At 42.4% G+C, this 27948-nt stretch overlaps 1 protein-coding gene across 2 annotated transcripts in view; it reads left to right on the forward strand.

The window, feature by feature from the left end:
• Positions 1 to 12839: 12839 nt before the first annotated feature.
• LOC122539345 (protocadherin Fat 4) overlaps positions 12840 to 27948 on the forward strand; it is a 375046-nt gene continuing 359937 nt past the window's right edge. For both annotated transcript variants that reach the window (XM_043674087.1, XM_043674088.1), the window contains exons 1-2: positions 12840 to 18887; positions 25004 to 27892. In XM_043674087.1, coding sequence (XP_043530022.1) covers positions 16689 to 18887; positions 25004 to 27892 — 5088 coding nt within the window. In that variant the 5' untranslated portion in view covers positions 12840 to 16688. The remainder of the gene's footprint in view (positions 18888 to 25003; positions 27893 to 27948) is intronic.

Here is a 27948-nt window from a genome sequence, read left to right on the forward strand (position 1 = left end):
ACCAGCCTTTCTTTTCACCCTAACAGGAATATACTGTCTCTGGACTCTTGTTATCTCATTTTTCAAGTCTTCACATTTTCCAGCTGTCTCTTTAACTGCGAACATCTGCCCCAATCAGCTTTTGAAAGTTCTTGCCCAAAACTGTCGAAATTGGCCTTCATCCAATTTAGAACTTCAACTTTTAGATCTCATCTATCCTTTTCCATCACTATTTTAAAACTAATAGAATTATGGTCACTGGCCCCAAAGTGCTTCCCCACTGACACCTCAGTCACCTGCCCTGTCTTATTTCCCAAGAGTAGGTCAACTTTTGCACCTTCTCTAGTAGGTACACCCACATACTGAATCATAAAATTTTCTTGCTCACACTTAACAAATTTCTCTCCATTTAAACCCTTAACACTATAGCAGTCCCAGTCTGTGTTTGGAAAGTTAAAATCCCCTACCATAACCACCCTACTATTCTTACAGATAACTGAAATCTCCTTCCAAATTTGTTTCTCAATTTCCCTCTGACTATTAGGGGGCCAATATACAATCCCAATAAGGTGATCATCCCTTTCATCTTTTTCAGTTCCACTCAAATAACTTCCCTTGATGTATTACCAGGAGTATCCTCCCTAAGCACAGTAGTAATGCTATCCCTTATCAAAAACACCACTCCCTCTCCTCTCTTGCCTCCCTTTCTATCCTTCCTGTAGCATTTGTATCCTCGAACATTAAGCTGCCAGTCCTGTCCATCCCTGAGTTAAGTTTATGTAGTTGCTATGATATCGCAATCCCATGTTCCTAACCATGCCCTGAGTTCATCTGATTTCCCTGCAGTTTAAATGCAGTTTAACTTATCACTCCTACCTTGTTCTCTGCTTTGTCCCTGCCTGCCCTGACTGTTTGACTCGCTCCCTTTCACAACTTTACCAGTCTCAGATTGATCTCTTTCCTCACTATTTCCCTGGTCCCAAACCCCAACCTTACTGGTTTAAGTCTCCTGAGCAGATCTGGCATTGATTCCAGGTTAAAACTATATTGACATCACCAAGTTGCCAGTTCTTTAAGATAACATAAAATCATACCAGTATTTTACAAATATAAGTGTTGGACAATGGTGCTTTAGGAAGAATTTGGCTGGTAAAAAAAATGTATTTTGATTTTTTTCTTGGAACATATGAAATAGGAGCAGGAGTCAGGCATTTGGCCCACCAAGCCTACTCTGTCAGTAAAGTAGATTGTGGCTGATCTTCTATCTCAATGCCATTTTCCTGCATATTCCATATTTCCATTGGTAATCTTAAATTCTATCGATTAATCTCTAACTTGAATACCTTCAATGACTGAATCTCCACAGTTCTTTGGGATAGGTAATTCAAAAGATTCATTATCCTCTGAATGAAGAAATTCCTCCTGACCTCAGTCTTATTTGGTTATTTCCTTTGAGATTAAATCCCCTTGTTCTAGACAAGCCATATATACTTCCAGCATTTACTGCCAAATACTAATTGCCCTTGATCAGGTCATATTTATGAACCACTCCAGTCTGTAATGTAAATAATCCCACTGTGTTTCGGTTGAAGTTCCACTATTATGTTTCAATGACAATGAACAGCGATATATTTCCAAATCATTATGGTGTGACTTCGAGGGGAATTTGCCAGTGATGGTCCTGTGTCTCTGTTCCCTGGTCATCGAGAAGGAGAGGATTTTGAAGATGACTCCAAGTTTCTATGGTGAGTTGTTCTAATGCGTTTTGTAAATGCTACACACCATTGCCAGAGATGCAGCAGGTAAATACCTATGGAGGTGGCTAAGATGCTGATCAAGTGGGCCATTTTGCTCGCAAGGTGCCACAACCAACTGATGAAGACGCAGCGCTCCGAAAGGTAGTGCTTCCAAATAATCCTGTTGGACAATAACCTGATGTTGTGTGATTTTTAATTTTGTTTTGTCCTGGATAGTTCAAATTGAATCCATTGAGACAAGTGTACAATGTTACATTATGATGCCTACTTAACTCAAAAATGTTGGAAAGCCTCTGGGGAGTCAGGAGTGAGCCATTTGCAATCTCTGAGCTCCTTTTGTAGTCACTGTATATTCTGGGCTGATTAATAATCACCCCCATGATGTTCAGGAGAAGGGATTCAGCAACTGTCATGCTTTGAATGTCTGAAGGAGGTCACAGTGAGACAATAGATGAAGAATGCTATTTAAATGCAAAGAATTGGGTGTGAGTCTCTTTTCTATGTGCTTTTTGCAATTGTCTTCACTATGGAAGTAAATGCTCTCAAAGTCATGATTGAAAGAAGGTAGTCAAGATGTAGGTGGGTTAACAGTAGGTGAATTGGAAAAAGTAGGATGGATGTTCCTGAAATTGATAAGTCACCAAGACCAGATAGGATGCATCCCAGAATCCTGGCCCATATTCAGGTGGAAATTACAGATGAACCAGTCAGATTCTCAAATACAGGGCTAGTTCCAGAGGAATGGGGAATTGCAAATGTTACACTATAGTTCAAAAAGGGTACAAGGCTGAGGCCAGCAACTATAGGCTAGGCAGTGTAACCTCAATACGAGTTAAGAAATAATGGCCATTATTTTACTGGCTCAGTGAGACTGGTTTGGAAGCAGTTGGGTCAATGAAATTCATGGGAGCTTTCTTGGGATGGCTGACAATGCAGTCAGAGTGCAGGAATTTCTTCACAATGGTTTCGTCTGAACAGTTGCCCACAGGATGAAGGTGTTAGCGATTTAACACAGTCTGCATTTTACCAGAGGATGAGTGCCAGCCCTCCCACCTCATGGACAGCCAGCAGCTGCATGGAGGACATCTCTCAGTGGTTTCCTGAGGGAATGGAGCAAATAACAGCAAATACCAATCCCATAACCCCAATGCAGCCTGTAGAGGAGTTGCTCCAACCTCATTCAACCACCAATTCAAAATCATCTTCTTGAGAACAACCCTATATTGAGATGCCTTTGTGTTCTCTAGCTTGTCTCAACAGTTTTTTTTGGGTTTGGAACTATGATTGATGTTAAAAATTGCAGTTGAACTTTGAACAGCAATGTTTTAAAACAGAAAAGAAAAAAAATGCTTTCTGCTAGGACGTGGTCTGAAAAGAAAAGGAACTTAATTTTTGATCTAAGGACAATGTAGATGAATCAGCATTGAGTTTTGCTATGCTCAATGTTGGCAGCTGGTTGGATGTTGAATTGGCCAATCAAGAGAGAATTGGTTCTGACTGGGCTAGCAACAGGCAGTGTGATTTTTGGAGATATGGTGCTTTTTTTTGCTCTCTCTAGATTTTATCCTGTTTTTCTCCAGTTATGGAATTGTTGAATGTTCTGAGAAAAAAATCCTAGACTTTAAAAACAAATTCTGGAAGCCTACTGAAACTGTTTACATTAACTGGTGACTTCTGAATTCAAATAACATATACAGTTCCACATGCCTGTGAACAACCCAATTTTTCAAGGATTACCTTCATGTCTGGTGTTAATAGTTGGAAACTGTTCATTGGGCTGACAAGTTATTACTATTTTATTTTCTTTCTTAATGTATCCCTACCTGTGTCTGTCTGTCCATCTCTATGTGAGTAGGGAATTATGATCAAAGAAGATTGGATTTTAGTTTTTCGTGATTAATTTAATTACCATGTTGTTTATCTATATTCTCCTGGAGTTACATTACTAACAATTAATTGTTCATTTTCTTTTAATTTATGTACTTGGTGTCCAAGATTTCATACTCTCAAAGTCCGTTTAGAAATAAATGTGCAATCTGATTTGGCTTGCCATCCTTATGACATAACACATTGGAAGTTTGAAGAATGAAAGGCAAATGTATTGAAATATAGGATTCGTAGGGGACTTGACAGGATAGATGAGGAAAGTTTGTTTCCCCTTGTGAGATCATAGGACATAAGCTCAGAATAAGGGGTCACCCATTTCAGATGAAGAAGAAGATGAATTTCTTCCCTCAGAGGTTAATGAATCTGTGACATACTTTATCACAGTGGACTGGTGAGGCTGGGTTGTTAAATATATTCAAGGCTGAGATAAACCAATTCTTAATCAGTAAAGGAATCAAGGTTTGTGGGAAAAAGGCAAGAAAATGGAATGAAGGATTATCAGATCAGTCATAGTCTCATTGAACGGCACAGCAGACTTGGTGGGCTGAATGACCTACATCTGCTCCTCTGTCTTATGGTTTCTTCTAATTCTCTTAATTCCTTTGTTTAACTTAGTGAGATCCATCTTAGTTCTCCACTTGTCTTGGATATAGTTACTAACCCTGAGCACCATTGTGTTGGCCCTGTCCCTAACAACATGACCCTATTTCAGTCATACTGCCTCAGATTTTATTTTACCCATAAATGTATGAAGAATTTTCTAGAAATGCAGTGGGAGATAGTTTTAGCATCTTCTTTCAGGGTAATTTGATCCTTCTGCTTTAATTTTCCCAAGTCTTTAAATAGCTTCTTTCCAAAATTCTCTCCTGCCTTCATTCTACTGTCCACTCCCTCTTAGTGACCTAGATGAATCCATGAATTTCTGCTCAACAATTATGTGTTGTGATTCTTCAGTACACACAGCTGAGTTTCACTAACATTCTATCCTCTTTGAGGATATTTTACGGTGATTTGACCATATTCCTTAAGATATGTACCTCCTGGGACCTGAAGATTTATATGAGATGGTTTGACTCACAGAACTCAAACATGGCAAGCTGTCTGCCAGTCTTGAAACAGCTGCTCCTGTGTCAAGTTTCAATTGTTTCAAAGCCTTGTACCTTGAAGTTGATGGTCCAGAATCAGTTTTTGACCATATCAGTTCTGTATTTTTACCTCCTGAAACCTTCTCCTTCTTGAATAATTTTCATTTCTTTAGAAATTTTCCTTTTTCAAGACTTTTTCCTTGCTTTTGTGATGATGAAGGTGCTGTTAACTCACAATATTCTTTACACTGTTTCAACTGGCCACACTCAGCTCCCCCTGCAGGACTACCATTGTAGTCGTTATTCTCTTTGGTTATACATTTTATATAACCATATGGTTGATGATGTTGATTCCTGCTCTTTTGACATTTTGACAAACTTTCTCAAGAGTCATGACGATGTCGTGGCTCCTGTCCATCAACCATGTCTGAAGAATCCACAATCTCTCTCCATAACACTAAGTGTTTTCTTTGGTCCCAATTTCTATGTGCATAATAAATTGGATTGCTTGTTACAACATTAAATTGATTTGAATTCCAGACAGTCTGATATCTTTTCATCCCTTACACCAGCTACTATACAGTCTCTAATTAATTCACCCTTCTAAGTTCTAAACAATCAATATGCTGCTAAATTATATAACATCCATCAAAAGGCTTCTATTAATCCATCTAAGCGCTAGGAGAGGTTATGGCCCTAGTTATGTTATCAGTAAACTAGTAATTCAGAAGCTCAGCTGATGGACACCTGAGTTCAAATCCTACTGTGGCAGATGGTGAAAATTGAATTCAATTTTTTTACAAAATCTGGAATTAAAAATTCACTGATGACCATGAAACCATTGCCAATTGTTGGGAAAAACCCAACTGGTTCAACAATGTCCTGCAGGGGAGGAAATCTGTCATCCTCACCGCAAGAGCCAATGTAATGTGGTTGATTCTCAACCGCTTTCTGAAATGACCTAGCAAGCCATTCAGTTCAACGGCTGGAAGAATACAGCAAGCCAGGGAGCATCATGCTGCCTGGCTTGCTGTGTTCTTCCAGCCTCCTGCTTGTCTATGTTGGATTCCAGCATCTGCAGTTTCTTTGTCTCTAATTCAGTTCAAAGGATTGGTAATAAGTACTAGCCAGCTAGTGATGCCCACATCCCATGAGTGAATAAAAAATAGTCTTACTTTGTTCATTACTAAATTTCTTTTAGGGCCAAAATATGCATCAGATTCTTTAATCAGTGTACCATGCATTCATACTTTTTCTCATGCCTTGACTTACCAAAGGTCGATACAATGTGGAGCTGGAAAAAGCACTGCAGGTCAAGCAGCATCAGAAGAGCAGGAAGAGTCAGCCGATGAGTTCTGATGAAGGGTCTTGCCTGAAACATCAACTCTGCTGCTCTTCTGATGCTTCTTGACCTGCTGTACTTTTTCCAGCTCCACATTTTATCAACTCTGACTTTCCAGCATCTGCAGTCCTCACTATCTCCAAGTTGTCTTACCAAAATGCTATCAATAATGAATCTACAGCATATAAAAATGGGCTACTGGCAGCAGTTTCTATCAACCCCTCAGAAAACGAACAGGAAATGACATCACCACAAACCCCAGGAATCCCATCCAGGAGAAAGATATAAATAGAAAGCAGGAGACAACAGCTTCGCTTCACTTGGAGGTCGCCAGGTAATGAAACGTCTGGATATCAAACCTACAGCTCAGCGAGCAAACCTACACCCTAAATGGTGAATCTTCTCTGGACTGCCTCCAATGCTAGTAAAGGCGAAAGTGAGGACTGCATATGCTGGAGATCAGAGTCAAGATTAGAGTGGTGCTGGGAAAGCACAGCAGGTCAGGCAGCATCCGAGGAGCAGGAAAATCAACGTTTCAGGCAAAAGCCCTTCATCAGGCATCTGATTTCTCATTAAGGGCTTTTGCCTGAAACATCGATTTTCCTGCTCCTCGGATGCTGCCTGACCTGCTGTGCTTTTCCAGCACCACTCTAATCTTGACTCCAATGCTAGTAAATCTTTTCTTAGATAAAGGAACCAAAACCATTTACAATATTCCATCTGTGATCTGACTAGTGCCTTGTATAATTTTAATAAGACCTTCCTATTGTTATATTGCATTCGCTTTGAAATAAAAGCTAACATTCCATTTCCTTTCCCTATTACATGCTGAACTTGCTTACCATCTTTTTGTTATTCATGCACAACTCTTAAAACCTACTGCAGCTTTTTGTGGTCTTTCTTTGTTTAAGTAATATTCTTCTCCTCTATTTTTTTCTGACAAAGTTGACAATAGTTTGGCCAAATTAACAAAATGTAAGTTTTTCACCATTCAGAATGCAAGTAGTGGGTTATTTCAGCTGCTCTTCGTCAACAAACCAAGGTTGCTGACTTGATTCAATTGCAGTCTCAGGATGTTATTCCTGGACAAATTAGAGCCCAGACTGATTCATCAAATTTTGTTTTGTTTTGGTTTTAACAAGATGGTGTCTCACTGAGACAGATGCATTCAAAATTGCAGATTTTTGACTCAATTTTATAAAAAAACTACTAAGCAAATGAAATGAAGATACAATAAAATAAATCAATTAATTTATTTACAGTATAAATTCAAAGAGTTTTAAAAGTATATGTGTGATTGCATTAATCCCAAGTCACTGCATTACACATTTAAAAAATGAATCTCTTGTACAGTGTCTAACAGGAACCCTTATACAGTTCTCACTAGAATTCCTTTCTCTAAAGTCTCATTAGGGTTAAGGATAACTGTGACTTTAAAATTTTATAAGGGAACCTCTAATATCTACTCCTAGAGCTACCATGTTCTTGAGTTGACCCAACTCAATTTTGAATTCCTCTTGAAGGTTTCCTGACATGTATATTGTAACACATGTAGCCTGGGACCATCCCTAACACATCATTCTAAAATAATCGTGATGACAATATTTTCCCCTTGTCAGAAGCTTTTCTCTGTACATGCACCTCCATAGATGGAATCACAAACCTTCCCAAATAAAGTAATCTGAAACAAAAGTCTACCTCTCTCTATTCTGTGTGGTTCCTGTAGGCTTGAAAAGAAAATCTCATTCCAGAAATTTCACAAAAACCTTGAAGTATAATTGTTTGCCTTGCTAGGTTGTTAACATCCTAAACAAAAAAAACATTAGACTATCAAAGTAGTCCTCACAAGAAATCACAATATGTTTTGTTTAAAATTGCGATACACAGAAAACTATATGTTACTAACTCAAACTTCTAAACCCAACTTTAAAAAGTGTAATAAAAAGTATGTTTAAATAAGGCAGTTTATATCACACAATGATATTGTTACAACTGTTGACCACTTGGGATCTCCTCTGCACCACAGATTTTCAAATTGCAGTTTCTGGAATCCTGTAAGGGAAACAGGGAATTATTTGCCATATGGATGACACCCTCATGTGGTAAAATGAAGAAGGAACATGATCTGAGGATTAGCGACATGTTAGTTGCACTAAAGAATGCAGCGCTTACACTAAATGAGGAATGCCAAACCTCTCGAATGAAGATTACATTTCTCGGACACATTACTCAAGAACACGGCACCAGGGCAGATCAAATGCAGACAAAAGCCACCAGTGAATTGAAGGCACCAAAAATGACATACTTAGGCATGGCAAAGAAACTGGGCATGTTATTCAGCTGGTCTTACCCAATCCCATAAGACCAACAGAGGTGTTGGAGTTAGGTGTATACTGAAACTTTTGAAATTATTAAAAAGAAGTTACTTCCTACTGGTGTTCTCACATATTACATGCAGGCGTATTCATTATTGATGTGACAGATGCATCATTGATGGAGCAGTTTTTATTCAACAGCAAACTGATGGAACATGTAAAACAGCTTATTTTGTATTGAGAGTTTTGACAGATTAAACAGAGGTACAGATGCATAGAGAAGAAACTATTAGCAGTTAGCTGGGCAGGTGAAAGGTTTGCTTACTAGCTTGTGGGACTGAAATTTCAGATTGAAATGTGCCATAAACATTTGCAAAAGCTACCAGGCTTAAAAGAAAGCTCAAAATTGTTCCAAAACAAACAAAGCTAATGAGATATGACAATACCATAGTCCATGTTCTGAGGAAGGGTCCCGAGAATGGAAACGTTAACTTTGATTTGTCCCTGGAGATGCTGCAAGACCTGTTGAGCTTAGCAGCAATCATTTTTTGTTTGGAATATTGTAAGAACTTTTGGGCCCTATATCTAAGGAAGGAGGTGTTTCAGAGGAGGTTTACAAGAATGATTTTGCAGATGAAGGGCTGTTCATATGAAGCGCAGTTGAGAACTTGGATTTATACTGGACAGCGTTTAGAAGGTTGGGGAGTGAGGATCTGATTGAAACTTACAGAATACTGAGAGGCTTGGACAGAGTGGATGTGGAGAAAATGTTGCTATTGGTAGGAGAAACTAGGACCTGAGGGCACAGCCTCAGAGTGAAGGGATGACCCTTTAGAACTGAAATGAGAAGGAGTGTCTTCAGCCACAGGATTGTGAGGCTGTGGAACTCACTCCCACAGAAGACTGTGGGGGCCAAGTGACCGCACGGATTTGAGAAAGAGATAAATAAGCTCTTGATTAGTATGGGGATCAAGGGTTACAGGGTGAAAGCAGGAGAATGGGATTGAGAAACATATCAGCTATGATCGAATGGCAGAGCAGACTTGATGGTTCTAATGTCAAGAGTTTGGTGCTAGTCAGGCAGCCTCCTTCATCAGGAAGGGCTTTTGTCCGAAATGTCGATTATCCTGCTCTTCGGATGCTGCCTGACCTGCTGAGCTTTTCCAGCACCAGAGTCTTGACTCTGATCTCCACCATCATCAGTCCTCACTTTCTCCTCCTTGATGGTCCTAATGGCCTAATTCACTTAAATATCTTAAGGTCTTATGGAGACACCTGGTTTAGAACACAACCCTGGGGCAAACATAACCTCTCCAGATGACAATAAGGTAAAACAAATGGAGAGAAGTCACAGAACAATGAAACAAAGGAAGTATAACTTTAGACATGGGATTAAAACTCTGTCAACCTTAAAACCAGAGCAGCAAGTCTGATTAAAGGACATGAACTCAGAAACCACACTCATCAGTAAAGCAGATGAAGGCAGGAGATTGGGATTGGGAAACATATCAGCTATGATTGATTGGCAGAGCAGACTTGAAGGTCCTAATGTCGAGAGTGTGGTGCTGGTCAGGCAGCCTCCTTCATCAGGAAGGGCTTTTGCCCGAAATGTCGATTCTCTTGCTCCTCAGATCTCATATTGTCAGAATGCCTGAAAGGATATTCAGGGAGAATGGGAAGGAATTGATTTTACTTAGACCAAGCAAAGTGAAAATATATATTTGTATATATACTATATATATGTATAGAATCAAGGACAGACATACTCACACTGGAGCAGATCGTGTCCAGAATGGGGCAAAACTGGGGATGGTGATAGTGGGAACCATAATGTTAATGGTAACTGCAAAGACTATATTAGTAAAATCCTGGAATAATGGAGACTGTAAAGGCAGAAACTTCAGGGGAGAAAAGGACAGTGAGTTTTTAAAAATCAAGAGAGGCATGAATAGAGTGAATAGCCAAGGACTTTTTTCTCCCAAGGGGAAGGTGAGTCCAAAACTAGATGGCTTAGGATTAAAGTAACAGGGGTAAGATTTAAAAGGGACCTTATGGGCAACATTTTCATGCAGAGGGTGGTGGGTGTGTGGAATGAGCTGTCAAAGGAAGTGGTGGAGGCTGCTACAATAACATTTAAAAGGCATTTGTACAGGTACATGAATAGGAAGGGTTTAGAGGGATATGGGTCAAATGCTGGCAAATGGGACTAGACTTATTTAGGGTATCTTATTGGCAGGGATGAATTGAACCTATGACTACGTAACTGGTGACATAAGTGAAAGAGAAGACAGAAGACGAGCATGTGAAGACAGTGATCCGAGAAACCACACTGGACAGCTGCATTTGATAACATACAGATATAAATAAAAGAGCATTACATTACATCAAGAGTGAAAGAGACTTATTTAGAGATGAGGAGCTAACAGTCTCAGATACAGTAACTGCTGCGCAGTTACCCACAGCTTTGAGATACTTCAGACCCAATATTCTGATGTGCAGGGAGAAAGTTGTCTTAAATCACAAGGTAAAGCAGTTATTCTCTCAGAATTCAGGGAACCCTCTGGGGTTTTGGCTAGATAGTTGCTTCATTTGTGTTTGGCAGTCACTACTGATACACTCTTGCTGCTGCACCTTTATAAACTGCCTGGATGCCTCTATTAGCACTTGGTAATGACTGGGTAATTCATCTCAGTACTGAAACTCTGTAAAACCACAGACTTTCTCCCTCAGGGTCCACTGGAAATTCTCTGTCACTGCCATTCATTTTCAGACATGCTGGGCTCAGTGCTGAATCCCACTCTCATGTAACTCAGTCTCTCACCATTTGTAACCTTCCAGTAAATCTTCTCTCACCCTCTCTGTGTCAGTAACACCCTTTTTAAGGTATCAGTAAGGCAGTCGACAAGGTTCCCCATGGAGACTGATTAGCAAGATTAGATCTCATGGAATACAGGGAGACCTAACCATTTGGATGCAGAACTGGCTCAAAGGTAGAAGACAGAGGGTGGTGGAGGGTTGCTTTTCAGACTGGAGGCCTGTGACCAGTGGAGTGCCACAAGGATCGGTGCTGGGTCCACTACTTTTCATCATTTATATAAATGATTTGGATGTGAGCATAAGAGGTACAGTTAGTAAGTTTGCAGATGACACCAAAATTGGAGGTGTAGTGGACAGCAAAGAAGGTTATCTCAGATTATAACGGGAGCTTGATCAGATGGACCAATGGGCTGAGAAGTGGCAAATGGAGTTTAATTTAGATAATTGTAAGGTGCTGCATTTTGGGAAAGCAAATCTTAGCAGGACTTATATACTTAATGGTAAGGTCCTGAACAAAGAGACCTTGGAGTGCAGGTTCATATCTCCTTGAAAGTGGAGTCGCAGGTAGATAGGATAGTGAAGAAGGCGTTTGGTATGATTTCCTTTATTGGTCAGAGTATTGTGTACGGGAGGTGGGAGGTCATGTTGCGGCTCTACAGGGCATTGGTTAGGCCACTGTTGGACTATTGCGTGCAATTCTGGTCTCTTCCTGTCGGAAAGATGTTGTGAAACTTGAAAAGGTTCATAAAAGATTTACAAGGGTTGGAGAATTTGAGCTATAGGGAAGGGGTTGAATAGGCTAGGGCTGTTTTCCCTGGAGCTTCGGAGGTGAGGGGTGACCTTATAGAGGTTTATAATATCATAAGGGGCATGGATAGGATAAATAGACAAAGTCTTTTCACTGGGGTGGGGGAAGTCCAGAACTAGAGGGCATAGGTTTAGGCTGAGAGGGGAAAGATATAAAAGAGACCTAAGGGCAAACGTTTTCACACAGAGGGTGGTACATGTGTGGAATGAGCTGCCAAAGGAAGTGGTGGAGGCTGGTACAATTGCAACATTTAAAAGGCATCTGGATGGGTATATGAATAGGAAGGGTTTGGAGGGATATGGGCTGGGTACTGGCAGGTGGGACTAGATTGGGTTGGGATATCTGGTTGGCATGGACGAGTTGGACTGAAGAGTCTGTTTCCGTGCTATACATCTCCATGACTCTATGAGTTGAAAATTGATCATTTTACTTCATGCAGGGATCTAACCAAGATTTCATCAATGACCAGTTGCATTAATGTAGCTCTTTTCTATTTTTTTCAAGGTATATGGGCATCACTGGCAATCCCAACATTTATTGATCATCCCCACTTATCTTTCAGGAGGTCATGCTGAGATACATTATTAAACTGCTGGATGATTAGATTAGATTCCCTCCAGTGTGGAAACAGGCCCTTCGGCCCAACAAGTCCACACCGACCCTCCGAAGGGTAACCCACCCAGACCCATTTCCCTCTGACTAATGCATCTAAAACTATGGGCAATTTAGCATGGCCAATTCACCTGTCCTGCACATCTTTGGACTGTGGGAGGAAACCAGAGCACCCAGAGGAAACCCGCACAGATGCAGGGAGAATGTGCAAACTCCAAGCATACAGTCACCCGAGGCTGGAATCGAACTTGGGTCCCTGGCGCTGTGAGGGAGCAATGCTATCCACTGAGCCATCATCCTGCTGCAATCCATCTCGTGTGGGTATTTCAGCAGTCCTTTTACGAAGGGAGGATCAGGGTTTTGGCTCAGTGATAGTGAAGGAATTGGGACATAGTTACAAGTCAGGATGGTATGGTTTAGAGGGGAACGTGCAGGTAGTGGTGATCCTATACTTCTGCTGCCCTTGCCTTCTAGTGGTAGAGGTCGTGGGATTGGAAGGTGCCTTGGTGAGTTCCTGTAGGGCCTTATTTAAATGGTACACATTGTTGCCACTGTGCATTGCTGGTGGAGGGAATGAATATTGAACTGAGGTGTTGATCAAGTGAACTGCTGTTGAACTTGCTGAGTTTTATTGCAGCCACAGTGACTTGGCAAGTGGAGAGTATTCCATTCAAATCCTGAGTCATTCCATGATGTTGTAAAATATCTCTGTAAATCCTCGGTTTAAAAATGTAAAGATGTCGAATTAACTTATAAACAAATCTACAATTACTTCTGCATGTGGTAGGGATGTCCGAACTCAACCATCTTTTGCCTGAAGAAATGGTGGATTTTGAAAACACATTTGATAATGTAATGTATATAAAGCTACTTAATGGGATGTGGTGTTGGGATGATATATTAACATGGATAGAGGATTGGCTAACTAATAGAAGACAGAAAGTTGGGATAAAGTGGGGTGGGGTGTTTTCAGAAAGGCATCCCGTAACTAGTGGAGTGCCACAGGGATCAATGCTGGGGCCACAATTACTTACAATATACATTCATGACTTGATGAACAAAGTGATTACACTATCGCCAGGTTTGTGGAAGACACAAAAATAGGTGTGAGTCTTTGATAGAGATATTAACAGATTATGCAAGTAGGAAATGTAATGTGGGATAAAGTGATTGTGCAGGAAGAATAGTGAAGGCAAATTTCATTTAAATGGAGTAAGACTGCAGAAAGCTATAGCACAGAGAGATTTGGGGTTACTGGGCATAAAACAAAACTAGCATCCAAGTTCAGGGGGTAATAGGAAAGGCAACGGAATATGGGCCTTTATTTCAAAATGAGTGGAGAAAAACAATGGGGAAGTCTTGCTAAAGCTTTGCAAAGCACATCTAGAGTATTGTTGAATAACTTTGGTCCCCTTATCTAAAGAAAGGCATAGTGGCATTGGGAGCAATCTAGACACGGTTCACTTGGTTGATTATGAGTTTGGAGTGACTATCTTATGAAGAGAAGTTGAGCAGGTTGGGTCTGTACTCCTTGGAGTTTAGAAGAATCTGAGGTGACCTCATTGAAACATACAGATGCTTAGACAGCTTGAGAGGGCACATTTGTCTCCCATTGTGGGAGAATCTAGAATGAGAGAACATAATCTCAGAGCAAGGGTTCACCCATTAAAGGCAGAGGATCATGAATCTGTGGAATTCTTTACCATAGAGCACTGTGGCGGCTAGGTGGTTAAGAATATTCAAACCTTTCAATTAATAAAATAATCAAAGGGTTATGGGGAAAAGGCAGGAAAGTGAACTCAATGATTATCAGATCAGCTATGATCTTATAGAAAGATGAAGTAAACTCAATGGTCAAATGACCCATGTCTACTCCTAGGTCTTATGGTCATACAATCATCTTATATGACTTGTCTCCTGGATGACCCAGCTCTGATTGTGTGCTTATATCATCTAACTATATGCCTGGGTTTAAGCTGCAAGCTTTGAAATGATGCCCTGTACACCCAAGTCCAGTTTATGATCATTCTGTACAGGATAAAAACAGTGTAAATGTGCTTATTCATCACATGGGGAGGATATTCGTGCACAGTAAATGATGGGACTAGAAATCCATTGCTCGCTGGATATAAGCACCTTTTCCAGTTGTAAAGAATGAACTGAAGTAAACAAGATCTGGAATGTCCACCAAGGCCTTGTTCTGTGACATTTCGAGAGCAAAGATGTAATTAGCAACTTCACATGGTGTTGGACTGGCGAAACTTGATAAAGCCCCTCAGGACATTCAGGCCTGACATGTTCCAGCTCCTCTGTTATGTTGCTTCTCAGCCCAAGGAGATCATCCCTATTTGCCCAAAAATGATCCAAAAGTATCCAACCTTTAACAGCTGGATGGCCCAAGCAAGATGTTTGCAAAACTGTGGACAGTTTAGCCAAGCATCATTTTGTGCTTGACTATTTACCTCATCACTCCTGGGCGATGCCTTTCTCTCCTCTATTGGCAGTCAATAAATACCTTGAGATGCGCGAAATTACATTTAAATTTAGCTTCTGCCCACCTGCTTAATATAGCATAAGATTGTAAAATCGTGGGAGCAAAACGCCCAGGACAAGAATGCCGAGTGCCAGCGCTGCACTTTAACATCACTAAACCGCTGTTCTTTGAGCAACACACTGGAGGACGCTGTTGTATCACGTACAGATCACTGTTCAGCTGAGCTGGGAAATGCCTCATTAACAGACAGAAATGCCGCACTAAATAACCCATGTTTTCACAACATGGTAGTGTAAGCGTCAGAAACCTGGCTCTGGTTTATTATAAAATCCACATTCTTTGAGACGTTTTAACTATTTCTCACAATTTGGCCGTTCTTCATCAATCATCCTCCGAAAATAGCCAAAGTCGGTCTTTTGTTCGGCTACTTTTAAAAGGGAGTTCGATGGGGTTTTTTTTTGTCTTTAATAAGAGTGTGTCCTGCACAATTAAAAGTTTAGACGGACTCTTGTTTTTTCGTGTAAAGGCTGACACGGATTTAAAAAGGGCGTAACAATTGACAACTCAAACCGAATCAGATTGTAAGGCAGCTCCGGGTCAACTCCAACAGCTGAGAGTTTGACACCTTTCCGTTGCTTGAATAAAAACTATGTGAAGCACGTCTCTCTCTTGTTCACATTCAACTACCATCTATCAAAGTGTAAGACAGCTTTCTGCTCTGAGAACATAGCTGAAGTCCATCGTAGCAATGCAGCGCACTATTTACATTTTACATTGGGACGGGATGAGAGTGTGGACTTTCCCTTTAAAAAAAACAACTAGTAACTCCCTTCCCCCTTATGAAACGCTGAAGCCTTGGACTTAAACACATTATGTACAGCCCACTTGCACACCAGCCAGGACCGCAAATCCCTGGAGTTATTCCTGGTAACCAGCTAACGGTTCCAAGCACACTTTAGCTACGCCCCCTTCCTCCTCATTTTTACCCCTCAGCTCGAAAGTCAGCTCAACCTAACTTGCCCAGTGGGTGGGGTGTCACTCATTGTGATCGACAGGGGCATCGACCACAGGAGGGGGCAGCTCGGTGTGGGACAGGGCGGAGTGGGACACCAGCACCAACCAATGGGAAGCGCGGTGGCTGCAAGTTTGTTGGGGGGGGGGAGTGGAAGGCGGGCTGAGCTTTCCTGTGCTCTGGAGTTTGGTTGCGTTGGGAGTGAGAGTGTGAGAGAGAGCAAGATCCCGGAGAATGAGCAAAACCAGTCATGTCTTTCCTGGTGCCAGAGCGAACGCGGCAGTGCGCTGAAACAGCATCCGAGCGCCCTCTCTTCCCACTACAGGCTGCGAGTTAAATCATAACACGAACACACGACGGCTGCATTTAAGAAGAAGAGTTGGACTAGGTCAAAACAAAAGTTCACAGAAACTTTTGCACAAGCAGCTTTTGAGAGAGAGAGAGAGAAGGGACTTATGAAACGCATAAAAAAAGTTTGATATCTGAAAGAAGCCTGGACAGTTAGCCTCTGGTGGGATCTCCCACCCACCTCCCTGACTTTACTCAGGTTTGATGCCTTTTGGACTGAGTAGACTGCGCCATGCTGGGTAACTCTCTCGGCGTCTTGCTGCTGCTGCTGGGCTGGTGCTGGGATGCCTCCCGGGCGAACCAGCTGCGCCAAGTGTTCGAGGTGGCGGAGGAGCAACCGGCGGGCACGGTGGTGGGGACCATCCTGACCAAGCCCGAGTTCACCTACCGCTTCAGCGAGCGGCACCCCTTGTTCTCCATCAACGCCAGCTCAGGTGTCATCTGCACCAGCTCGGTGATCGACCGCGAGTCGCTGCCGGCGGACGTGGTCAACCTCGTGGTGCTGTCCAGCCAGCCCACCTACCCCACCGAGGTGCGCATCCTGGTGCGGGACATCAACGACAACACGCCGGTCTTCCCGGAGCCCAGCATCGTGGTGACCTTCCGGGAGGACGCCAGCGGCGGCCGCCGGGTCATCCTGGACACGGCGACCGACGCGGACACCGGCTCCAACGGGGTGGACCACCGCTCCTACCGGATCGTGCGGGGCGACGAGGGGGGCCGCTTCCGCCTGGACATCACCGTCAACCCGAGCGGCGAGGGCGCCTTCCTGCACCTGGTGTCCACCGGCGCCCTAGACCGGGAGTCGGAGCCGCTGTACCGGCTGCTGGTGGAGGTGGAGGACCGGGGGCTCCCCAGGAGGTTCGGGTACCTGCAGGTCAATGTCACGGTGCAGGACACCAACGACAACCCGCCCAGCTTCGTGCGCTCCCAGTACCGGGCCAGCATCTACGAGGATGTGGCGGTGGGCTCCAGTGTGCTGAGGGTATCCGCTACCGACCTGGACCAGGGTCTCAACGGGGAGGTGATGTACTCGGTGGACGAGGGCAGCCCGTTCCAGATGGAGCCCCACACCGGGGTGCTGACGGTCCGGGAGCGCCTGGACTACGAGAGCAAGAGGAGCTACTCGCTGGTGATCCGAGCCCGGGACAGCGGTAACCCGCCCCTGAGCGGCCGGGCCGAGGCCACCGTGCAGCTGCTGGACGTCAACGACAACGAGCCGCTGGTGAGGTTCCGCTACCTGCCCGCCAGCTCCCGGTACGCGGCGGTGGACGAGAACGCGCCCGCCGGCACCGTGGTCGCGCTGCTGACCGTCAGCGACGCCGACTCGTCTGCAAACGGCAACGTCTCGGTGTCGATCCTGGGCGGCAACGAGCAGCGTCACTTCGCGGTGCAGCGCTCCCCGGTACCGGGGCTCAGCCTGATCAAGGTGGCCAGCCCGCTGGACCGGGAGCGCATCCCCTCGTACAACCTGAGCGTGTCGGTGTGCGACCACGGCGTGCCGCTCGCCCGCAGCTCCCTCGCCAGCTTGCTCATCTTCGTCAACGACATCAACGACCACGCCCCGGTGTTCGAGCGCTCCCGGTACCGGGTGGAAGTGGCCGAGGACGTGCCGGTGGGCAGCTACATCGGCGGCATCTCGGCCACCGACGGCGATTCGGGGCTGAATGCCCGGCTCCGTTACTCGCTGGTGTCCGGTAACCGGTTGGGTTGGTTCCAGCTGAGTGAGGACAGCGGGCTGGTGACCAGCGCCTCCCGGTTAGACCGGGAGACCAGCTCCGAGGTCACCCTCAACATCAGCGCCCGGGACCAGGGTGTGCAGCCCCGCACCTCATACACCACCCTGAGCATCACCATCCGTGATGTGAACGACCAGGCTCCCGCCTTCCCCCGCCGCTCCTACCGTTACTCGGTGCCCGAGAACTCCCCTCCCGGTACCGAGCTCGCCATCTTCACCGCCCTGGACAAGGACCTGGGCGCCAACGGCACCGTCCGCTTCCTCCTGGACCCCGACAGCCCGGCCCGGTACCGTGACCTCTTCCGACTGGACCCGGTCTCCGGCCGCCTCACCTGTCTCACCGAGCTGGACCGGGAGGAGCACGCCGAGTACACCCTGTCGGTGCAAGCCCGGGATAAAGGCAACCCGCCGCTCTCCTCGGTGGTCCCGGTGAGCGTCACCGTGCAGGACGTGAACGACAACCGGCCGACCTTCTACCCGGTGCAGTACTTCGCCAGCATCAGAGAGAACGAGCCGCCCGGGACCTACATCACCACCGTGTCGGCTGCCGACCCGGACTTAGGCACGAACGGCACTGTCAGGTACTCTATCACAGCGGGGGACACCCTGAGCTTCCAGATTAACCCTCACACCGGGGTCATCTCCACCAGACTTTCACTGGACCGAGAACAGAAGACAGCTTACCAACTCCAGGTATGAGACTGTGGTAAAACTAGACTGTCAGCTGTTTATCTTATGTTTTAAAGTTGTTTTGTTCCAACAAACAAACGCATATTAAAGAGGTAAGGAATAGAAATCAGTGCAATAGATTATAGGTCAGTATGTAGATTATATTCAGTATAAAAGCCAATGTAGCAATTTCATGGTGACCAGCCTGATTATACCCACTGTAAAGTGAAGACAGAGTTTGCACCAGGGTCACTGTGAACTGGGATCCGCTAAGATTAGTGCGAACAGACAGCCCAACTTTAAAACTCCGGTCTCAAGGACACACAGCCACAGCTGTTGTCCCGCTCCCCCCCCCCCCCCCCCCCCCATCCTGGCTACTTTTGGAATAGCTCCAAACATATTTTCAAGGTATGTTGTTCTGAGCATGTGCAGAATACTTTTTCATAATTCTCCGTGGAAATTATCCAGAAACAGGCATTATAATTTTCTCTGAATGTTATATCGTGTGCCAGAAACTACTTCAGTCAGAGATTAAAAACTGATTTGTTTGGGGATGTCGGACAACTGAGAAGAAGGGACTTGGAAATTCAAAGATAACTTCTGTGCTATTAATCTTAGCTTTGGAGAACTTGTTTCGTTACTGTTGCTTTTACATTTTAGTTACTGGCCTTTTCCAGTGTGGCGTCTTAGTATGGTTCAACAGCAAGTTGTACTGGTTAAATCTTCTGATTTACACTCACTCCTTTCAATGTCTTGGTTGGCTGAGATAATGTGTGCTCATATGAAAATTTATAGCAGTCTGTGAGAAACAGCAACAGAACAGCGATATGCTCACTCAGTAGAGTATGAAGCTGGTCATTCGTGTAAAAAAAAGCACAAAGTCAAATTCATAAAAAAGACATTTCTTTTTTGTGATGTACAGTATATGACAACTTTGCCTGTAATTCGATCCTCAATGATGACTTTGCACCATGTACCATCTGAGAGGATCCACAGATATCCTGCTTCCAGACCACCACTAATGTTGACGTTGGCCTGTTGCCAGAAAATATACTGCCTGCTAGTGTTCATCTGATTTTTCCATCTCATTTCCAGACAGATGCTCCACTTGGCATCCTTCATGGAGAATTAACAAAATTGGGTGCTCAAAAGCTGGTAGGAAGTTGAACCTCCAACAGTTCACCCTCTATGGTGCTCCCATAATCAGTAGTGTGATCTATCTATATGACTTTAGCATGCTGAGATAAGGGTTTTGTTTGATTGCATTTTCTGCATTAAATACTTAGAGAAAATGAGATAACTGCGAAATGAGCAGGAAATTGACACCCTTACTGGTTAAGTTCTTACTTGATATAATATGTTGTTTCCTTGGATACAATTTCTACACTTCCATGGTGGCATTCTGGTATCTCTTTGAAATGACTATTTTTTTCCATTTATTGTTGAGGGATATTATATCCAATGCCTCAACTCAAACTAGCTGGTTCAGTGCAGGCTGGGCTAGAAGTAGAATGCATATCTCTAACAAAAGGTAAAAACAAGGACTGCAGATGTTGGGAACCTGAGTCTAGATTAGAGTGGTGCTGGAAAAGCACAGCAGGTCAGGCAGCATCCGAGGAGCAGGATAATCAACGTTTCATTTGGCTTTTGCCTGAAACATCGATTTTCCTGCTTCTCGGTTGCTGCCTAATCTTCTGTGTTTTTCCAGCACCACTCTAATCTAGACCCTATCTCTAACAAACACAGACACTAAGAGATTATTATTTTTGAAATGCAATTAAGTACCACACTGAGTCTGGATCTAATAACGAAACACCAGTTCCTCAGTTTTGGAAAACTAGGTGCTAATCCACTGAGTTGTCACAAAGGATTTCTTTCAAACAAATTGTTAACTTCTCCAAATTTAACAGTTACTAATTCCACTCATCTTTTTGAGTATGGTTTATAATGCTTATTTCTAGAAGGGGCTTCCTCATTCCCAATTCCTCAACACCCTAGTGAATACTTGAAATCAAAGGGATGGCTGCATGGAAGCTGAAAGAGCTGAAATTAAGCACTTCATCACAGGGGGAATGCAAGAATGTTGCCAAGCCACAGTTACACAACTCTTAACATCTCGTTATAAATTGCATTGAAGGAGGTCTAGATTGGGTTTTTCTTCTTGGTTGCAGAAAGTTCAGTGTCCAGAGAAATCTAAATGGTCAGGTGAAGGAAATAAAATGGAGAAATTTTGTGCAATTAAAAAAAAATATGTATAACCAGAGTCATTTTATTTTCTTAGATTTATGCTACCACAGACATTTTGAAGTGAATATTCAAAATTCATCCAAAACCTCAAAGCAGTGTACAAAAGGACATAAGAATCAGGAACAGCAAGAGGCCATCTGGCCCCTCGGGCCTGTTCCGCCATTCAATAAGATCATGGATGATCTTTTTGTGGCCTCAGCTCCACTTATCTACCCTCTCACCATAACCCTTAGTTCCTTTACTGTTCAAAAATGCATCTGTCTTAGCATTAAACATTTACTGAAGTAGCGTCAACTATTTCACTGGGCAGGGAATTCCATAGATTCACAATCCTCTGGGTGAAGAAGTTCCTTCTTAATTCAGTCCTAAATTTGCTTCCCTAATTTTGCGGCTATGCCCTCTTGCCGAGTTCCACCTACCAGTGGAAACATCCTGTCTATGTCTATCCTATCTATTCCCTTCATAATTTTGTATGTTTCTATAAGATCCCCCTTATTCTTCTAAATTTCAATGAATATACTCCCATTCTACTCAGTGTCTACTAATAAGCCAACCCACCCAACTTCAGAATCAACTTAGTGAACCTCTTCTGCACCCCCTCTTGTGCCAGTACATCCTTTCTCAAGTACAGAGACCAAAACTGCATGCAGTACTCCAGGTGTGGCCTCATCAGCATTAAGTAATAAGTTGGGAAATATTTGCATAAGGAATGTGAAAAATCTGGTCATGTAAGAGCAAAATAAATAATTACATCATTCACAAAAGATGCACAATGATTTTGTAAAGCAAAGGAAGAATACAAATACCCAAGGATTGCAAATCAAAACCCTATGCTAATTTTCTTGTCTCTTGAGTACAGTGGTTTAATTCAAGCACTGATTTAGTTTAGAATCCAAATTCCTGTAAGAAAGCTTAACTGACCAGATTTTTCACATTCCTTATACAAATACTTTGCAACTTATTACTTAATGCTAGGGTACTATTTGAACATAAGTGAATAATGCTAAACTATATTCATGTTCTCTGTTACTTGGAATGCTGACACCATAATTTGGCAAATGTATGCTCCCTGCTACTTTAACATAGTTATTGCTAAAAGAGAATAAGAGATGAGTTGTACTGGAAAATTTTAACTTCCAAAACTTGAAGTCATACGCTAAAGAAGTATCTTTTCAGTGCTTATGATGTTGAGATGAACCTCTTATATTTTTCATTTTGACTACCATTTTAGTAAGCATGTTGTCCATTTCTTCATTAAAGAAACGATCTACAGACATTTTAGTATATTTAATCTTAATTTTTAAAAAAAGTTTCAAGCCTTTCATTTGCACAGGCCTCATTATTATTTGAGATTTTCCTCCGATTAGAAGTGGAAGGTGATTCTCTGGTTTTCACCTGCTTTACTTAAAGTGTTAGCATGCATTAAAATTATATTGAATGTTACATTAGTTTTAGGAAACATGCCTAAAGAGTCAATAAATTATATCAACAATTTTATTTTGTTTTAAAATTATTGAATTAGTTTTTGTATTCACTTAATTTGTTGGAAAGGCTACAGTTAACAGTTTCTGAGATGACCAAGCTGGAGGTAGATGTCAGGCAGAGTTGGACTGGCATTTCCTATTCTGTGTTCCAACATGGGTGAAGTAAAAATATAAATTACAGTCACTTGATATTATACCTGTACACATGGAACTATTCCTAATCTCAAAACATAAATCGTGTTTGTGGTAATTAAGAATTTATTTTGTATGGACCTCCCTGAATACTGTCTTTATTCATTCCTGATGTGTGAATATTATTGTAAAAGCCAGCATTTATTGCCCATTCCTAATTGTCCTTGTAAATGTGTCAATGAAACTCTCTCTTCAACCACTGTGTTCTATGTGCTCTTAGGGAGGGAGTTCTCAAATTCTGATCCAGCCACAGTGAAAGAAAGGCATTAATTCTGTAGCAGGATGAAGTCTGAAATGGTATTTGTATGTGATAGTATTCCCATGCAACTGCTGATCAGATCTCGTGGGGAGTGAGGGTTGCAGAGATGAAAGATGCTATCAAGGACTTCCTTGACAAATGTATATTTTTCTACATTACATGCTTTTAAAATCTCTTCTTTGATTTTTGATTGAAAAAGTAATTCTAATATTATACAAGCATTTAATAATTATTTTCATCTTTATATCTCAGAATTTTAGTACACAATTCTTAAACTGAGAATGACAGGCATCGCAACGCTGAGAGTGAAATATCTATCTGTCTAACATCCTGTCCATCCATCCTAAGTATGGAATGCTTACGGGAGAAAGTGAGGACTGCAGATGCTGGAGATCAAAGTCGAGAGTGCGACGCTGGAAAAGCACAGCAGGTCAGGCAGCATCCAAGGAGCAGGAGAATCGATGTTTTGCGCATAAGCCCTTCATCAGGAATCCTGATGAAGGATTTATGCCCAAAATGTTGATTCTCCTGCTCCTTGGATGCTGCCTGACCTGCTGTGCTTTTCCACCACTACATTCTTGACATGGAATGCTTATAGCAGAAAAGGAGGCCATTCATCCCATTACATCTGTGCTGATCCTCTGAAGGAGAAGTTCACCCAGTACCATACCCCTGTCCTTACCTCACAGCTCTGCAAATGCTTTCTTTTCAGCTATTGATTCAATTCCCCTTATACAACTTCATGTGACTCTACCTCCATTGTATATTCAAGCAGTGCATTCCAGAACTTAACTGCTGGTTAATTGAAAATGTTGTTCAGTATTTAAGTATCTCTATTTACAATACACTAAGATATGGCTCCAATTTCAGGATGATGACAGAGAAATAAATTGTTTTTCACTGTCTGTTGTGTTAACTCAATCCATTTTCAGCTGTATTGTAGTTTTGCCCCAGATGTTTAGACAAGAGGTTTTTTTGCTTCAGTTCACTCTGCCTTAGCCTGCCTGCTGGTGCTGATACTAACACCCTTAACCGAACTTCTGTTATCGCCACAAAAGGCTATTTTAATGTGTACTGGATGGTCTTCAATCTTCCATCTCCAAGACTCAATGACTCTTATCCTAAATCTCTCCACATCTATTCAATGATCACCTTTGTACTTGTTGATGTGCTCTGACTCCTGGTCCATCAACACTGAGGTACAAGCTTGTTCCCTGCTTATCTCTGGCAAAATGCACTATAGTTGACAAAATCCAGTTTTAAATGCCAGTAATGATTAAACACTGATAAAGATTGCTTTTATGTCATATTTCATATAATTAGTGGGATGGATTTGTCCTTTGCCTTATAGTAATAGGATAACGTAAAATAAATTGATTTAGTTTAACAATGGGTGCCTGGGCTGGAAACTGCTCATTGAACATTTGCAGGCAGAACCATGGGGTGTGGGAAGGCAGGGTTATAGGCTGGAGCAGAAATATACCTACAGGCTTCAGAAATCTGGCACTGCCCTCCTTGACTATTTTGGTACTGTGGGTGAGAGGTGATGGCCTAGTGGGTATGTCACGAAACTGATAATCTAAAGGTTAAAGCTAAAGCTGTGAAGGGTATGCTTTCAAAGTCCTATCATTGCACCTGGTAGAATTTGTACTCAATTAATGAAGGGGAAGATGTAGAATTGAAAGCTAGTATTGGAATAGTGACTGAGAGCTTCCATTGATTGTTGTTACTTGTCACAAAGCCACCTTGTCACTTATGTCCTTTATGAAAGGAAATTTGCTTGCTGAAATGACCCAGCAAGCCACTCAGTTTAAGGATATCTAAAAATAGCCAACTAGATGATGACCATGCCAGCAATATCCAAAAGTTGAAAGATTCAAGGAAGAAAAAAGTCAGAATAAATATTTGTGATTTTAATCATTTTTTAAAATAAAATTCTGTGTGATTTTTGGTTGCAGGCAATTGCCACTGATGGTGGAAATCTACGGTCCCAGAATCCAGCCATTGTCACCATCACAGTCATTGACACCCAAGACAATCCACCATCATTCAGCCACAGCAGCTACAGTTTTGTAATATTTGAAAATATTGCAATTGGTTCTCTTGTTGGCACTGTATCTGCATCTACACTTGATCTTAATACCAACATCACTTACCTTATCACTTCAGGAGACCAGAAGGGGATGTTTACCATTGGTAAATCAACAGGTCAAATTAACACTGCCAACACCATAGACAGGGAAGAGCAAGCATTTTATCAGTTAAAAGTTGTTGCAAGTGGTGGCACTGTGACTGGGGAGACTTTAGTGAATATCACTGTCAAGGATCTGAATGATAATTCTCCACGTTTCCCTCATGCAGTTGAAAATATTAATGCAGTTGAAAACTGGAATTCGGGACATGTTATTTTCCAGGCTGAAGTAGAAGATCCTGATGAAGGCATTAATGGCATGGTTTCATATTCATTGCGGCAGAATCCTAAAGAACTCTTCCACATTGATGAGAAAACTGGAATAGTAACGTTAAATGGACCACTTGACATCAACGCAGGCTCATATCAAGTGGAGGCAATAGCAACTGACATGGGTGTCCCTCAGCGTTTGTCTAGCTTGATTTTGACTGTCTATGTGCACGATGTGAATGATAATGCACCTGTATTTGATCAGCTTTCATACGAGGTCACAATTTCAGAGGCAGAACCTGTAAACTCTAGGTTTTTCAAAGTCCAGGCTTCTGACAAAGATTCTGGAGTGAATGGAGAGATCACTTATGACATTACACAAGGAAACAGAGAAAAGAAGTTTGGTATTTTTCCTGATGGACAATTGTATATCAAAGCAGAATTGGATCGTGAATCTCAAAGCCATTACGTCCTGATGGTTGTTGCTGCAGACAGAGCAGTGGAGCCTCTGAGTGCAACAGTGAATGTGACAATAATACTAGAAGATGTAAATGATAATAGACCTTTATTCAACAGCACAAATTATGTCTTCCATTTTGAAGAGGAGCAGAGAGCTGGCTCAATGGTTGGTTTTGTCAATGCTGTAGACAATGATTTTGGATTTAATGGTGAAGTGAAATATACTCTTGAAACAGCCCAACTTGATTTTGAGCTGAATGCAGTCACTGGGGAAATTACAAGTATACACAAATTTGACAGAGAGGCTTTAATGAGGCAAAGAGGAGCTGCAGTCTTCACCTTTACAGTAATTGCATCAGACCAAGGATTACCAAAACCTCTCCAGGACCATGCCGCTGTTCAGATATACATCAAAGATGTGAATGATAATGTACCCAGATTCACCAAAGACATATATCAGGCCACGATATCAGAATCAGCAGGAAATTTAACACAAGTACTTCGTGTCAGTGCTTCAGATGTTGATGAGGGAAGTAATGCTTTGGTCAATTTCTACATCATTGAAGGGAATGAAGAAGAGCAGTTTACAATTCAAAGTACCACAGGACAGGTGACATTGGTAGGAAAGCTGGACCATGAAGCTACAGCTTCCTACTCTCTGACGCTCCTCGCGGTGGACTTGGGCACCATACCCTTGAGCTCCACATGTGCTTTAATTATCACGGTGCTCGATGAAAATGACAACACTCCTTCATTTCCTAAGTCTGTGATGTACATTGATGCATTAGAAAATATGAGAGTTGGAGAGCTCGTAGAATCTGCAACTGCTACTGATTCAGATTCAGGGGACAATGCCGAGATCCATTATACCATTACAGGAAGTAACAATCATGGAACATTTAGCATTAGTCATAATACCGGTAGTATTTTCCTTGCAAAGAAAATGGACTTTGAAACCCAATCTGTCTACCATTTGAACATAACAGCAAAAGATAATGGAAGGCCACCAAGATCCTCAACAATGTCAGTCGTGATCCAAGTTCGAGATTTTAATGATAATCCACCTAGGTTTCCACCTGGTGATATTTTTAAGTCTATTGTGGAAAACATTCCTATTGGTACATCTGTACTGACAGTAACTGCCCAAGACCCTGATGCTGATATTAATGGAAAGTTACAATATTGTATAGCCCAGCAAATACCGAGAGGAAACCATTTTGTAATCAGTGCTTCTGATGGGACATTGCGGACCAATGCAGAGATTGACCGTGAATTTTCCAATCTATTTGAACTGACCATTAAAGCCATTGATCAGGCAGTTCCACTAGATTTCAGGCGTTTTGCTTTAAAGAATATCACCATCTTGGTGACAGATCAGAATGATAATGCCCCCATATTTGTATCACAAAATGCTCTAGTTGCTGATAGTGCTCTTGTAATGGGTTCAATTCTCACAACTATCATGGCTATAGATCCGGATGAAGGACCAAATGGAGAGGTTGAGTATGAACTAGTTAATGGAGATAGTGACACATTCATGATGGATCGATATAATGGAGATATTAGAATAATAGCGCCATTGCTTCCTTCCAGACTCACATACCATCTTGTTGTGTCAGCTTCAGACTTTGGACCAGAGAAAAGAACAACCAGCACTGAGCTGACTGTTATTCTTCAGGGTGTAGATGGACCTGTCTTCACTCAGCCCAAATACATCACCATTTTACGTGAAGGAGAACCTGTGGGCACCAGTGTGATCTCTTTAGAGGCAGCAAACCCAAGAGATTCTTCAGCATTACTGGAGTATTACATTGTTTCAGTTCGCTGTGGGGGCAAATCTGTGGGACGGCTTTTCACAATAGGACACCGAAGTGGTGTCATTCAAACTGCTGCTGTGTTGGATCGAGAGCGAGGTCCCAATCTGTACCTTGTGGATGTTTACGCTGTTGAAAAGTCTTCCAGCTTTCCCAGAACACAAAAAGCAGAGGTACGTGGATTTTATTTAAATTATAACTTGCAGGCATAATGGCTCATTCTGTGTGG

Source organism: Chiloscyllium plagiosum, chromosome 32 (assembly GCF_004010195.1).
Source record: "Chiloscyllium plagiosum isolate BGI_BamShark_2017 chromosome 32, ASM401019v2, whole genome shotgun sequence".
In the NCBI taxonomy this organism is placed as follows: Eukaryota; Metazoa; Chordata; class Chondrichthyes; order Orectolobiformes; family Hemiscylliidae; genus Chiloscyllium; species Chiloscyllium plagiosum.